This window comes from Tubulanus polymorphus, chromosome 12 (genome assembly GCF_964204645.1).
Source record: "Tubulanus polymorphus chromosome 12, tnTubPoly1.2, whole genome shotgun sequence".
NCBI classification, from domain to species: domain Eukaryota; kingdom Metazoa; phylum Nemertea; class Palaeonemertea; order Tubulaniformes; family Tubulanidae; genus Tubulanus; species Tubulanus polymorphus.
The window spans coordinates 9946438-9963398 of record NC_134036.1 but is presented as its reverse complement, the minus strand read 5'-3'; the positions used below and the strand labels follow the sequence as shown (position 1 = coordinate 9963398).

Below are 16961 nucleotides of genomic sequence, written 5' to 3'. Positions count from 1 at the left end.
TGTCACCTTCCTGCAGTTGAGCCCTGCGATGACAGTCATTTGGTAGAATCCTGTCCAGTTTCCTTAGTTGACGCCTGTGAAAACAGTTGTACGAAAGAATCATGTCTTCCTTTCCCAGTTGACACCTGCAAAGCAAGTCTTGTGGTGGAACCCATTCAACTCCCTGCAGAAGAACCCTCCATTGATACTGATGAGATTGATTTTAATAACAACGACTTGGATTCCTCGCCTTCAGATGAGAATGACTCAGATTTTAACGTAGATGACTTTTCCAATGACAGTGAAGATATGGAAGACAGTTCGATTTCAGATGCTGAATCTGATGTTATTCCTTTTCTTGATGTATCTAAATTCCCACTAGAACCATCAATGGATCACCTGTCGCATAGTATTTGCGCTAAGGTCAAGCCTACTTCCCCTGCTAAAGTATCAATCTCTGAAAAAAACAAAGTAAAACCTGGGAAGAAACAGGTATATGATAAAGTTAGCTATTGTGTATTCTGTAAAAAAGGAATAAAGAGTAAGATATCGCGCCACTTACTCGCTGCTCACAAAGATCAACCAAGAGTATACAGCATCCTATTAATGCCGAAGCAGTCGAAAGAACGGATTTTTCAGCTAAATATGCTTGCAAATGAGGGTAATTTTAACCACAATTGTGAAGTGCTCGAAACAGGAAATGGTTACCTTGTTATCGCCCGTCGATCGTCTCGTGATAAAGGTCAAGGACCACCACATGAATACCTGCCTTGCGAATACTGTAAAAAGTTTATACATAAATCAACACTGTGGTTGCATGTTAAGCGATGTGAAGCAGCCTTAAGACACTTATCTATTCAAAGAGATATAGATAATGGCACTGAAGAAGCTAGATCAGCGAATGCCGTAAGAAGAGGCAGGTCACTACTCTTAAGTGCAGTCTTTGGAAATAATAATGAAAGTGACCAATTTCTAGCGCAAATGCTGGAGCGTATGAGAGACGATGGCATAAAGGAGATTGTAATGAATGACGAACTTATTAGGAGATATTCCAGTCTACGAGTCGAATCGCTCGGTGATAGAGATGATAGGAAATTAAACGACATGCATCGGGTAAGTGCTTGTGCACGCACATTGGCTCGGTTAGTCCAAGAAGCATGTAAACATGAAGCCAACATTACGTTAAATGAACTGATTGATCCGGCAAAATTTGACCTAGTTGTTAAAACCACTAAGTCATTGGCATTTTCGAAAGAAAAACAAGCATTTTCGCTGTGTAGCTATATCGGAAATATTTTGAGCCATGTAATTTTGATTAAAATTGGCATGTATTTGAGATTAGAAGATGGAAATACCCAATGTGAAAAAGCCAAAGCATTTAAGCTTCTTTTTGAATCAGAGTGGAACTTCCGTGTGAATTCTGTCGGAACCAAGAAAATCGTCAAAGAAAAGATGAAAAAAGTACCGTTGATTCCGGTTACAAATGATCTGAAGCTACTAAGAGATTTCATGATTGAAAAAATGAGGGAGAAGTCCAAACTCTTACTAAGCACTCTGGATAAGAAAACCTGGGTGGATCTGGCAAAGGTCACTATGTCTCGACTGATATTATTTAATGAAAGGCGAAGAGCGGAAGTGAAAGATTTAAAACTGTGTGAATATCTGAATCGTCCAAAATGGCATCAAATAATGAATGATGAAATGAAGTCGTCTTTAAAACCAATGGACATTTTACTAGCCAAAAGGTATGAGCTATTTAGGTTGATTATATGTTTAGCCAATATCATGACCTTTACTTCATATAATTGTTTTTTTGCTCACTAGAATGGATATGGTGGTATGCGCTGGTAAATCAAGGAAAAATGTTGAAAGTTTCATTTTATTGCCACCAGAGGCGAAGTCTGCTATAGATATTTTGAATGCTAAGAGAGATACTGTCGGGACCCTGAAAGCTAACGCATATGTGTTTGCGCGGCCAAATGCGATCACTCCCTTCACTGGAAATACAGAACTGAAAGAAATCGTGACTTCGTGTCCAAATATAAGTTATCCAGAAAGGATATGTTCAACCTCTCTCCGAAAATACATTGCTACTGTTTCACAGGTATTGATGCGATTAGTCGCTTCACAAAACTGAAAATTTTGTTTATTGACCAATTTTAGTTTGTTAACTATGGTGCAGCCAAGATATAAGTTTCGACATTTGGAGGCACGTCTTGCGCAAGTCAGTGGTATCTAGGGTGCACTCAATCTGAGTCTCACCGTCGATTAACATGCGATGTCAAAGGCACATTATGCGTTTAATTACTCCGGGAGAAATGCCTAACAAAACCTTGTGCGCCATTGAAATGATTGCACTTTAGTTGCAATTGGAATGTTCTATCTTGGCTGTACCTTAGCAATAATAAATTTTTGATATGATGACAAGCATACATGAGGCAAACTCATGTTTTCTGTACCCGAAAATAGAGTTTATTGAAGCTAATAATTTGATAACTCATTCAATATTCATTTGAGATGCCAGGACTTTCAATAGTGAATTTAATTAGTTGATTACATACTTATTATTTGTTAAATATGTTCTCAATAATCCACTCCAAGCTATATGTTACATCACACACAAAAAAATCCTTGTAAGTAAATGGCATATACACAATACATGATATTTTAAACTATGTTGCTTCTTTTAACAGATTCTAGACATGGCTCCAAAGGAGGTAGAATATTTGGCAAGGCACTTGGGTCACGATGTCAAAACGCATATAGAATACTATAGGCTTTCTAGTGCAACAGTAGAACTTTCCAAGGTGAAACAACTTTCGATGTCTTCATTACTTCACACCATAATAATTTAGAGCCAGATAGGGCCAGTGAGTATATTCTTCAGTGTATATTTTGCATTCATTTCACTTATCTCCTGTTCTTGAAGGTCTCTCAACTATTGATTGCTGTTGATGCTGGGCATGTAAATAGATGGGAAGGAAAACAACTCTCAGAAATATCAACTGAAGGTAAATCAATTTAGTTATTTACATGTACAGATATCTTTTTAGCCCAGTTTAGACCTAAGACCCTTGTTAAAATTGCCAATGAAAATTTTGTAGACACTTTGATCAATTATATCAATGTTTCCTATTTTCAGTTAAAATTTGTAGCTCATATAGATATTAGTCATTGTATATGTTCACCAGGTAATATGTTATTTTGAGCCCTTGCAAAATCCAACAAGCTGATGATATGTAACTCTACATATGATGAACATTTGGAAGTTGCTTCTTCATGAATTCTGATATTGACATGACATCATGGAGCCTGCATGAATTTTACCATCTCTGTTGACGATCAGGTGGTTTTTAGCCCACTTGGGACTCAAGTCCCAGCGGGCTATCGCGTTCACTTTTCATCCGTCGTCCGTCTGTAGACGGAATCCAGTTATTTTGGGAAGCTTTGAAGACGCTTCAAGGTAATGTCTTGATATTTGGGTTACACATGTATCTACCCTAGACACACCTTCAGCCCAAAAACTGGCCCTGTCAGAATCAAGGCCGACTGGCAGCCATTGTTGTTCGCCAAAATCAGCACTTTTTACACATTTTTGAACTTTTTGGGGGAAATTTTGAAGAGGCTTTGCTCAATTACTTTGATCTTTCTGTTATATGTGAATCTCTCCGGGGTTCATCAGCATAACAAAAATTAGGTTGATCGGAATTAAGATGGCCGTCCTATGACCTTTTTAGTGCCCAAAAATGTTAATTTTGGCCCTAATTCTGAATCCTGTAGCTTCCTACTGGTTTGCCATTTCTCATTGCAATTTGTGATGGGTATTCTTTGGAAAGGGATGTTTTATTCCTGAGACAGGTATTTTCCATCAGCCAATTATGACGCAATTGGCGGCCATCTTGGTGTCATCAGTATTAATTCGTAAGTGGGAAAAAGTTTTTCCACATTATACTGATACCTAAGCATATTATGGTATCACAATCGATTAGAAAGTTGTAGCTCATAACGTGTTCTATGATTGTGGTGAGTTTCAAGGTCATTGGATTTTGTATATGGCCACCAGAAGGCGTTGAATAATACAAAATCTTAGCATTTCTTTATTAAACGTACCTATGCATATTTTGTAACCACAATCAATTGGAAAGTTGTAGCTCAGGACATCATCTATGATTGATGCGAGTTTTAAGGACATTTGTTATTCTATATGGTCACCAGGGGGCATTGAATAGTAGAATAACTTAGTATTTCCTTATTAATAAGGAATTACTAAGTTATTCTTCTATTCAATGCCCCCTGGCATTGGCTACTTCCAAAAATTATTGTTACCTAGGCATATTTTGTTACCATGATCAATTGCAAAGTTGTAAATCATGACATGTTCTATGATTGTGGTGAGTTTCGAGGTCATTGGGTTTTGAATATGGTCATCAGGGGCGTTGAATTGTAGAATAACTTTGTATTTCCATATTAAATTGGTCACGAGGCATATTTTTTTATCACAATCAATTACAAAATCGTAGCTGCTGACTTGTTCTCTGATAGTGGTGGGTTTCAATTGTAATGATATTATCAGTGATTCACCACCAGGTGGAGCTGGTTTAACTGGTGTTGTCCTAGACACATCTTTAGCCCAAAAACTGGCCCTGTCAGATTCAAGATGGTCGACTGGCAGCCCTTGTTGTTCGCCAAAATCAGCACTTTTTACACATTTTCGAAGTTTTCGAGGGAAATTTTGAAGATGCTTTGATCAATTACCTTGATCTTTAGTTTATATCTGATTCTACCAAGGGCCCATCAGCATAAGAATAATTGGGTCGATCTGACTCAAGATGGCTGTCGTATTCTTTTTTAGTGCCCAATGACGCAATTGGCGGCCATCTTGGTGTCATCAGTACTCATTCGTAAGTGGGAAAAAGTTTTTCGACAAATTTATTGATATCTAGGCATATTTTACAACGATGAATTAGAAAGTTGTAGCTTATAACGTGTTCTATGATTGTGGTGAGTTTCGAGGTCATTGGTTTTTGTATATTGCCACCAGGGGGCATTGAATAATACAATATCTTAGTATTTCTATATTATATTTGTACCAATGCATATTTTGTTAGCACAATCAATTGCAAAGTTGTAGCTAATGACATCATCTATGATTGTGGTGAGTTTCAAGGACATAAGTTATTCTATATGGCCACTAGGGGGCGTTGACTTATAGAATAACTTAGTATATCCTTATTATATTCTTACCGAGGCATATTTTGTTACCATGACCAATTGCAAAGTTGAAGCTCATGACATGTTCAATGATTGTGGTGACTTTCAAGAACATTAGGTTTTGAATATGGTCACCAGGGGGCGTTGAATAGTAGAATAACTTAGTATTTCCATATTGAATTGGTAACGAGGCATATTTTGTTATATTTTGTTATCACAATAAATTACAAAATCGTAGCTGCTGACATGTTCTATGATTGTGGTTAGTTTCAAGGTCATTGGTTTTCTATATGGTCACCAGGGGGCGTTGAATATTGAAATTGTTAGATTGTTGGACATTTGAAACCACTTCCCAAGTGGGCATAGTGTCCCTGGACCCCTAGTTCTACCTGTTGCTGAGTAATTTCAGTTGTAACAGTGATTATGATCATTAAGCCGAGTCCCATTCACTATTGTTCATTAATTTTATGTTAGGTTGCACATTACAGACAAACAGACTTTAACTTCACCAAATTCATGCTCCCAGAATGTCTCAGAACTTATAGGAAATCACATCTCCATAGCTTTTTATTTTTACAGTTTTCTCGCGGAGCCTTCCACTTTGCGGCATTGCTTATTGGTCTCACTAACTTTGGCTTGTCAGATTGTTATGATATGCCTGTTAAATGCTGTAACATGCTTATCTGAACGATGTGTAACAACGAAGTGGTGCTTGGCAACATTGATCAGTACATGGTCAATTCTAAGGCCTCCTCCAGGGGCATGGATAAGCTAAATAATATGGTATTTCAGTTTGTATTGGAACCTAGACATATTTTGTTACCTCAATGAATTGCAAAACTGTTGCCCATGTCATGCACAAATTTCTTGAAATAGTGAGCAGATGTTCCTGTATTCTTCATGCCATACTGAATAGATTAGACCAGGCATATCATTCACAGTAATTTTTCAGATCTTCCTTCTTTCGATGACGACAGCAGTGCCGACAGCAGTGCCGACAACAGCGGTGAAGATATCTCTGCATTGGCTACTTCCAAAAATTTCTGCAGCGCAGGTGTGTAGTTTTTTAGCATTGGTTGACGTCTATGACGTCATGCCAATGCTAGTAAAATGGATTGAAAAAAGTAGTACGAAAAAATAGCGCCGACTCTTCTCATTTTCATAGTAACTTCAAATTGTTACTCCATTCACGTAAAACATTAGAAACAGCTGAAAATGACTAAAAAAATGTTTCAATTATTCCCCACAACATAGCGTCGCCAGATTTCTGATTTAATGGTCCAAAAAATTATTCGATCGCATTTTTCTTGTTCATTATCTGGTTGCTGAGAGCGGGTAAACAATCACGTAGCGATATGTCCGTATTGACATTGGCAGTAAAGAATGGGGAACAGCCTCTTCTGAATAGTAAAAACATAAAATTATGTACCTCCGGTTTATAGATATCACAGTGTTTGGATATCACTGTTATTCCAACTATCAGTATCCATGGGATTATTTGGGATTAATTCTCAGCGTCAGAATACGTATTTCTAGAGCAGTGGAACGGCAGCCTACTCGAGACTGAAACCCGTATGTGATCGTGCGGGAACGCCTTTACTAAAGTTAAAACCATTTCATGATGACACGAAACATCTAACGGTATTCGGCTATATTCTAATATAAGTTTTCTTTTTAGGGCGCCCTATCCGCCTGCTGCACACTCATAAGGCGGTAGCACTTTCTTACGCACTCGGTAGAGATTCGCTTTGTAATGCGCGCCGGGAAAAAATACCTTTTATCATCTTTTCCATGCGTTAAACAACAGTGATTGAATTTACGCGTTGTTTGTCGTAAATTGCAATATAGCGATGGTTATTTGCCGCTGCTGTAGTTTTTTTGGAATTGAATCGAGCGGCCTCGGTAGCTCAGTGAGATAAGGCGTGATGCTATTGAATCCACTATCAATGCTGAGTTACAAGTGGGTTCGAGTCCTACCGGCTAAATTGATCGGCAGAAAATAGATTCATTTTCAGGGATAAAATCGTACTAGACAAATAGACCTTTAAGTCTGTGGTCCTCCCAATCAACATCGTCATAGAAGATTTGCCGGCAGATGTAAAACATTATAACCACTTAATACCACAGTATAATCTACCAATGCTTCAAGGCCCATGGGCCTCTTGTCTATTTTCGTCTTGAATTGAGCGTTTGGGGTTCATACTACAGTTTCTTTCATTTATTTTCAATTGAAGATGAACCATGCAGTTCAAGTCTGGAAATCTGTGTGGATACTGGTGAGTTACTTATATGTATGTTCAGTTAACTTAAACCGTATGAATGAATTTATAGAAAATGGATAAATTAGTAAATAAATTGATGTGGTTTTAGCCTCCCTACGATTCATTTTATTTATTTTCAGTTGAAGATGAACCATGCATTTCAAAAAGTTTAACACGTGTGGATATTGGTAAGTTACATACATATTTGTATATTCAGTTAACTTCGGTTAATCAATCCCTGGTTAGACCGCATGAATAAATGATAAAAGGTAGATTAATAATAATGATAATAGTAATAATGATAATAAATCAATATATAAATTGATCCCGTTTAAACCCACAATTACTATTTCTTCGTTTGTTTCTCAGCCAGCACTGAATATTGAAATATGAGCAATCGTAATTTAAATCATAACACCATAAATTGCAAAAAATTATGCCTGTGACATGTTCTATCAATGTTGTCGAGTGTGACGTGATTAAATGAATAATTCACCAGCTACATTCCCCTAGTTACTGTCTTAGAATGTCCACCAAATACCATTGAATAGTTGTATTATTGAAATTATCATATGCCCTTTTACATGAAATTTAGCTAGAACCACATACTCATCCTCCTTGGCAGGGATTCAAACTTGATGACATCGACATTGCCGCGTTATCAAAACCCTGACACACTAGCCCGAGTGCACAGCTGCATGAGTAGCTTAATATCTTAGTATTGATATAGCTTAATATTTTAAATTCCATGAAAAAAAAAACAACTTAAAAAATTCCATCACAATTAGGTATTTGTTTGATTTCAGAAATTAAACATATGTTCATTTATGTTTATGTGGACTAATAATTGAATTCGAAGATGGTTAAAATACAAAAAAAAATATTAAAATGGATGAATTTTATTTCTTTTAACAGGCAAAACGAAATCTAAGGGTACCGGTACTAAAAGGCGATGGTCGGCAGAAGAAGATGACACATTTCAACAGATTTTTCATAGTTGCATCCGTTGCAATAAAATGCCGAACCGCGAACTTCTAGATAAAGCAACGCAGGTTCTGAAAACACGAACTCTCTTACAGATCAGAACACGCGTCAGTAACATGATTAAAAAAAGAAAGATTTCAAAATAAATGTGTACGATGATGGATGATCCAAGTATTTGTGTAAGATTCATTGGCTTTAAACCTGACGTTCAGAGGCATCTGAAATCCGGTGGTGAGATTTTCAGTGGGTCACATCCCACCAGCGACTCAGCTTGTCGTCGTTTGTTTATAATATGTACAGGAACACATCTGGCTGACACTAGTTTCAGACGGTATCAAAGTTGAGAAAACTTTTTTCATATTTCTTTAACACCATTTTCAACATAGTACCTTTCTCAATCACATTATGCTGATTCTGTAGGTGTTTTTGTATTCAATGAAAATTGCTAGAGTTATAAAGATTTTACCAAAAAATCTGTTGTATTAATTTAGCGAATTTATGTTCGATTTTGATGAAATTTAGATAATATTACTGATTATGAATTTTTCAGTTCATTGCAATTGATAGGAAAAAAGTTTTCTTCCCCCAAAAATTATGCACTAGAGAGCAGCAACTGTTTTGTTTTTATAGGTTAATGACTAGGTATCCTGTAACTGTGCTGTGTATGATGCACGGTTTTTCTGGATAACTCCTGCAACCTTGTTATTCAAAGATTTGAAATTTTGAAGAATGCAGAATGGAGAATTTTGAAGTAAATCGCTAAGTTATGCTCGAAATTTAAACTATAGGAATGAATATATTGCATGTCCACGCATATCCTCGAAAAAAAGTAGAGTTTGAATCGGTTAAAACTGACCTTGATAATAGGGAAATACCATTTTCAACTGCTGGAGCTCTTGACTGCACCATGGGTTCAGAGATACTGCCATGTCTGACAGATGATTGCCATTTTATACCGAACGTCGGCATCATGGAATATATGACTTTTATACGTAACCATATTGGACCCGATTGGTTACTACTCAGGAAACACAGTTTGGTGGACCCAAAAGGTCGGTACTGTCTTTCATATGAAATATGTAAGTTAATACTCATTGATGGACTGTCATCCGATTTCCGTCGCTGATTTTTTTTTTGACGCGCATGGTGATGAGAAAGACTGTTTCATTTTTTTAAATAGCCTCAACCTGTCTAACAAAAATTCACGTACGGTAAGCTTAGACAAGCATGATATCCGATTTTAACTGATTCGTATTAGGAGATATTAACTATGAAAACCCATGGACGTTTATTTAACACATGACATATGGCAAAGCCTCTGACCATATGATTTCAACCACTACTCAATTGCTTATGCATGTTCATATTTCTAATTTTCACAGGAAGATGGGCCACCGAGTTCGATACAATTGGTGTGAAAGATTCCAATCAATCCGCAGTTGAATCACATAGAGAGAGTCTTATGGTAGATATGAGTCAACTTTCCGCAACCGACGGTAAATCAGTTAAGTTATTTCATACCTTTTTAGCCCACTAGGGACTTTAGACGGAAAGTCGATTATTTGGGATATTTCTCTAAATCTTTTGTACCTGAATTTGATCTCTATACTGCCAGTGAAACTGGTATATTGGGGGTTGACTGTAAATCAATTTTAACAATATGTTTCCGTGCCTACCATTTGAAATTATAATCAAATCATCAAAAATCAATAGTTCGTAGGCATGGAAACTAAGGATGCATATTGTTAGAATTTCAAAAATGGCTTATTTTTTCTCATTTCAACATGCGAAAATGAAAACTTTTTGGCAATCCTTCAATACAGTGTAAAATGGATATAAAAACGATGGTTTATTAAAACTGCACAGTTTCACTGGTCGTATTAAAACCAATTAGACGTATGTGTTCAAAACATTAAGCGAAATATCCAAAAATATCTATGTCACATAAAAGAATGGACTTAAGTGGGTTATCGCATCCGCTTTGTGTCACTTGTCCCAAGCTTGACAGAATCCAGTTATTCTGATACAATTTGAAATCAGCACTTTTAGACATTGTTTTTCTAGTTTTCATGGGAAATATTGAGAATGCTTCGATCATTTATCTCAATTTCTCTCATTCGCAGTAAATATTTTGGCCTCATGACTTGCTCTAACATTAATTGCCCTAAGATTGTGGTGAGTTTCTAGGTATTGTTTATGTTCACCGGTGGCGCAAATTAGCCGAAGAATATGGTACTACAGTATATTAGTACCTAGACATATGACGTTGTTACCACAAACAATTGCATGTTGTGCCAGTGCATGAAAAGCCCTATGGTTATGGTGATTCTTGACATTTCCAGATTGTTCAGTATTTCACCAAGTACTAACTAATCACCTTGAAGGACCCATTATGTTTGATAAAGTCTATCATACTGAATGTATATTATTCATTACATAGGAATCCCCGAATTGAGGGAAATCTATGATAGAATGTATTGTTATAACACAGGAAACCCACAGTTAGATTGGTCTGGTAAATCTGTCATATGGATTATTATGTACGATAAGACAAAGGACCCAATAGGTCGGTACAATCTATCATGTGGAATGTATTAGTTATTACACAGGAAACCAGCTGTTTGATGGACCCAATAGATAGGTACAATCTATAAAATGTAATAGGCCCATTATCATTTATAGAAATATATTAATGTAATTGATTTAATATATTTATATACATGTATCTACCCTAGATACATCTTCTTCCCAAAAACTGAGCTTGGTCAGAATCAACATGGTTGACTGGTGGCCATTTTTCTTCTCTGAAATCAGCACTTTCCTAGTCATTTTAGAAGTTTTCAAGGGAATTTTGAAGATTCAATTACCTTGATCTATCAGATTACCAGAAGGGTGCATCAGCATGAGGGAAATTTTGGGTCAATCGGATGCAAGATGGCTGTCCTGTTACCTTTTTTCGTACCCAAAAATGTCAATTTTGGTCTCAATTTCAACAACTACTCAATTGCTAATGCATGTCGATATTTTCAATTTTCATAGGAAGATGGACCACCGAGTTCGATACGAGTCGTGTGAAAGATTCCAATCAATCCGCAGTTGAATCACATAGAGAGAGTCTTATGGTAGATATGAGTCAACTTTGCGCAACCGACGGTAAATCTGTTTAGTTATTTCATACCTTTTTAGCCCACTAGGGACTTAAGACCGAAAGTCGATTTTTTGGGATATTTCTTTAAAACTTTTGAACACATACCTGAATTTGATCTTCATATTACCAGATGTTGTATATAGGGGGTTGACTGTAAATCAATTTTAACAATATGTTTCCGTGCCTACCATTTGAAATTATAATCAAATCATCACAAATCAATGGTTCGTAGGCATGGAAACTCAGGACGTATATTGTTAGAATTTCAAAAATGGCTTATTTTTTCTCATGTTAACATGCGAAAATGAAAACTTTTTGGCAATCCTTCAATACAGTGTAAAATGGATATAAAAACGATGGTTAATTAAAACTGCGCAGTTTGACTGGTCGTATTAAGGGTGCTCCTATCCATTAATTATCAACATTTTCAAATTTCGACACTATATTGATACCTAAACATATTGTTTTCCCACAATCTATTGGAAAGTTGTAGCTCATAACGTGTTCTATGATTTTGGTAAGCTTCAAGGTCATCGAATTTTGTATATGGCCACCAGGGGGCGTTAAATAATACAATAACTTAGCATTTCTATATTATGTTTGTACCTATGCATATTTTGTAACCACAATCAATTGTGAAGTTGTAGCTCATGACATCATCTATGTATGTGGTGAGTTTTAAGGACATGAGTTATTCTATATGGTCACCAGGGGGCGTTGAATAGTAGAATTACATAGTATTTCCTTATTAGATTGGTATCTAGGCATATTTTGTTACCATGATCAATTGCAAAGTTGTAGTTCGTGACATGTTCTATGATTGTGGTGAGTTTCAAGGTCATTGGGTTTTGCATGTGGTTGCCAGGGGCATTGAATAACTTAGTATTTCCATATTAAATTGGTAACGAGGCATATTTTGTTATCACAATCAATTACAAAATCGTAGCTGTTGACATATTCTAATTGATTGCAGAGAGTTTCAGGGTCATGTTAGATTCAGGGTTGTTGTTGAGCATTTGAAACTACTTCCCAAGAGGGCATGGTGTCCCTGGACCCCTTGTTTGCTTATTTTTGAAGTTTTCAAGGGAAATTTTGATCTATCAGATTGTATACCAGAAGGGTGCATCAGCATGAGAGAAATTTTGGGTCAATCAGATGCAAGATGGCCGTCCTGAGTTTCAAGGTCACATATGAGCAATTGTAATTTAAAACATAACCAATGCATATTCTTCAGATTATTCTCTGGTCGAAATTCAATATTATGATGTAGTGCAAAGTTGCAGATTATGTCCCAATGAACATGTACATCAAGTTTTACAGGGATGCATTATTCATCATGGCCACCAAGCAGTGCTAAATATCAATGGTTGAAATTAACTGTAATAACTTTTGAAAGCAGTTTAGTGTTACTAGTATATCATAAAGAATATATAACATTTAAAGGTCATACCTTTTTTGATATGCTGCCAGGCTGAGGTGATGTTCAATATAAAAATAGTGCACTTCCCGAGTTTCAATGTCACAATTTTGATATCCCTACCAAGGTAGCTTACTTTCAAAAAGGTTAATTTAAATAGCTCAAGTACCTGTACAAGTAGTGCCACTCTGACTGTACATGTATGTTTTACATGGTTTGACAGGTCATGTATTCAAATTGGTCAATTAAGGGAAAAAATGATACATTGTTTCCCCACTCTGCCTAGCTTAAAGTTAATTTACCCTGCAGCCTATCTACCCTGTACATTATTTTTTTTATCACTACCAGCCATACAATTACAGACCCAGCAGCTATAGAAATGAACTGATTATAAATTTTATTGGAATTTACACAATTTCCCGGCAGCTGCAGAGAAACAAAGTATCACTTTTTTAGCCTAAACCAAATATAGAAATAAATGAATTTTCTTTCTTTTAATAGGCAGAATGAAAACACGAAGGCGCTGGTCATCGGAAGAAGAAAAAATATTCCATACGATCTTGCATTCGTTCCAACAGAATGGCTTATCGTGAACTTTTGGACGAAGCCACTAAAATGCTGACAAAGAGAACTCTACTTCAGATTAGAACGAGTGAATAACATTATTAAAAAGAGAAAGATTCCAAATAAACTTATAATGATGTATAATCCAAGTGTTTGTGTTAGATTCACAGGCTTTACCCAAATATCGATTTGATTTTTCTAGGAACCGTATACACATAAGACTGCGCTAAACTTGGATAATTTCCTAACATACATTGATGTACAGACAAACATGAGATCAAAATTGAACTGATCCAGATTAGCCAATGTAAACAATTGAAACCTATTCAATTCTCAACCCCTTCTGACAAAGTTTGATTTAAACTTTGTCAGATGGGGTTGATATAGGTTTCGATAATACAAGACATAGTGGAATTAGCCTAGCTTAGCCTACGTGTATGCGCAAGCACTGCTCGATTTTGAGGGATAAACTACATGTATATTGATGACTATGCTGAGTTGATTTAGTAATTTGGTGAATTCAAAGGAAGGAACAGTGCAGGAACATCCTCACATTGCCAATCGTTTCCATGTGGATATGCAGCGGCACTTGAATATGCCATATTACATGAATCCATACATCCCTTCCATTCTCTTGGATTATGCCAATGCAGTACCGTGAAAACAGAAAATATAACAATTATTTCACAGGAAACCACTTTGAATGGTCTATTAAAGTCTTCCATATGGGTACATTCGGAATGTATAAGTTTGATATAAGACCATATTTGACCCAATAGATCGGTACAATCATGTATCATGTGATATATATTAGTTACTACAGAAAACTAACTGTTTGATGGACCCAACAGATAGGTACAAATATCAAAAGAAATATATTAGTTATTACTGAGGGCCCCAATATGTCTGTTTAATATTGACTCATAAACCCAACAGTTTGAAACGGGGGAAATCTTATGATATGAAATGAGAGACTACGTAGAAAAAACCACCGCTGTGGCTACTAGTCGACAATTTCTAAATTAATATTCCTGTGCGATTTGGTTTCGTCCAATTGAGAGACTGCTTTTTTCAGTAGGGCATTTTTTGGATCACATCACTGGAAATTGGCTTGTGCTTTTGGGCCCCTTCGTTGGTTATCTACAAATATTTCATATAAGCTATCGACCACAATGCTGACACCGAGATGGTCAGAAACTGACCAATTGAGATATGATCCCCGAGTCTGAACGATTCAGACTTCGAATATCGGAAATTTCTCAAGCCATGTTTGTTTACAAACTACCAAGGATTCATCATTGCAAATTCATAAGCTGACCAACACTGACCACTACTGACGAATTACAATTTCACGAACATGAGAACGATATACCGCGTTTGGTGTGAAACTAGAAAAGATTCGCTATTGAAGATTCATAAATTGACCATTGACCACCAATGACCAATTCAAAAAGAATAAAATCACAATAAAATGATTTACCCCACTTTCATCCAATCAGCACGATACCATTTAATTGAATCATTAAACACATTGGGCTCCTGATATTTGAAATCATTTGTTACAATGAAGTTGATCCTAATACTTGATCACCTGCGCTACAGAAAACGTACAAGACGAAATTTTAAGATTGTAAAATCCGATTAGGTGATCGTCATTATGACGACAGCTCCATCACTGTAATTCTTAAGAGATTAGAACCACTTCTGGGTCGTCACTACAATTAAACTTTGACTCGAAATAATGTTTAATTTACTAATTTGAATAAGCAGTTCAAACTTGGGACTCATAAGGTGATGACCCAATAGACCTGTACATAATGTTTCCGCAGTTTGAGGCACCCAATAAGTCTGTAAAATCTATGGAATATATAATTTTTAGTATGAAACCATATAGGTCCCAATAGGTAAGTAAAGTCTACCATATGAATATATATAAAATTATGTACCGTACAGTAATATCAGGATACACAGCCGACATCGGGGATTGGTGATTAAATATTCACATCTTAGATGAATTCTAGAGGCCATAAGAGCTAATTTTGACCACTTTGACCAATTTTCTAGAGGCCATAAGAGCTAATTTTTAAAAAAATACATTTTCTTTTCTTCCAAATTTCCTAGATCCGCCTGGTTATGAAAATGTCATCTTAGGTACCGGGTATACGATTGATACTATTGAGTCAAAACTTCATCAAAATCGAAAACAAATGGTTCAATTGGATCGAAGATTTAGATTTGTTTGAATCCGTTTACTGGGCAACTTTCATGAAAAAAACCTTCCTGGTTCAGTGCGGCCGCCTACCGTAAACACTTGTTTTTCTGGTCATTCCACCTGATGATGGCTGTGGTTTCATAGTAATAAATTTGATCGTATAATTTTAAATTTGAAGTGTGGGATTTCTTCATTTATCTACAGTATACACGGATTATAGTGTTTATTCGACAACTATTAAGCAATCCTTTAGCTAAGACTATCTCAGTGGTTATTATTGTGGCATTTCACTGTCAAAGGGCTATGCTTACAACAACTTAAATTGGACAGCTCATATATGACCAAACTCAAACTTGTTCTTGTTGCATGTGGCCCGTACACCGAAAATCCCAACTGCTTTAATATCACCGTATTTGTGCCTCAGAACAAAATGCTGCTGTTTGCAATTCGGACTAATTTGATACTCCCCCCCCCCCCTTAAATGCAGAATAACATTTATTATGGCGTCTTGGGTTATTCAATTATTGGTGCGGCATGTCGCTTTACGGTCGCAGGTGGCACGTCCCTGATCGAGTAGCTAGGCGTTCGCGTTCGGTATTTTTGAAAAGCGTCGGCTGTTTGCGAGGCCCGTGGTGTATCGGAGGGTACGAGGCTGGTTGTGTATCGGGGGTGTATGGAGATGACTATTACAAAGGAAACACACCGTTCTGTTGGTCTCGAAATCATATACCGGGTACCCGATATACCGGTATGCTATTTAAGTTTTATACAAGACCCAATAAGGACTGTCGTGCCCCGAATTCTCTGCTGGTGCTTGAGTCCCAAGTCTCAAATGGTCGTTCTATCTATCATGTGGAATGGCATGCAATGGGCTATAGCACATTGAAAACCCAATATTCGAGGGACTGTGTGTGTGTGTGTGTGTGCGTGCGTGCGTGCGCGCGCGCGCGCGTGCGTGTGTAATGGTCCTATGGATCAGTTTCGTATAAAAACATGACCCACTAATACTGTATCAGATTAGTGTGGAGTATATATTTGTTATACGTGTACTTTTGACGTGTATTTTGAAATACACGTGTAACTTAGGACGTGTATTTTAAAAACACGTGTAAATTCATATGTGGCTTCTGAAATACACGTGCAATCTGGATGCATGTACTAGGCTAAAAAATTATACATGTACCT

The 16961-nt window shown here is 36.6% G+C and overlaps 2 protein-coding genes across 2 annotated transcripts; both read left to right on the top strand.

The window, feature by feature from the left end:
• Positions 1-1572: 1572 nt before the first annotated feature.
• On the top strand, positions 1573-8581 carry LOC141913847 (uncharacterized). The gene is made up of 8 exons (XM_074805012.1): positions 1573-1724; positions 1804-2083; positions 2673-2786; positions 2909-2990; positions 6143-6244; positions 7425-7466; positions 7592-7639; positions 8367-8581. Exons 1-8 carry the CDS (start codon positions 1573-1575, stop codon positions 8579-8581), a joined length of 1035 nt encoding a protein of 344 aa, XP_074661113.1.
• Positions 8582-9342: 761 nt separating this feature from the next.
• Positions 9343-13673, top strand: LOC141913846 (uncharacterized). The gene is made up of 4 exons (XM_074805011.1): positions 9343-9487; positions 9818-9931; positions 11475-11588; positions 13502-13673. The coding sequence occupies exons 1-4, from the start codon at positions 9343-9345 to the stop codon at positions 13591-13593; spliced, it is 465 nt and encodes a 154-aa protein (XP_074661112.1). The 3' UTR covers positions 13594-13673.
• The last annotated feature ends 3288 nt before the right edge of the window (positions 13674-16961 follow it).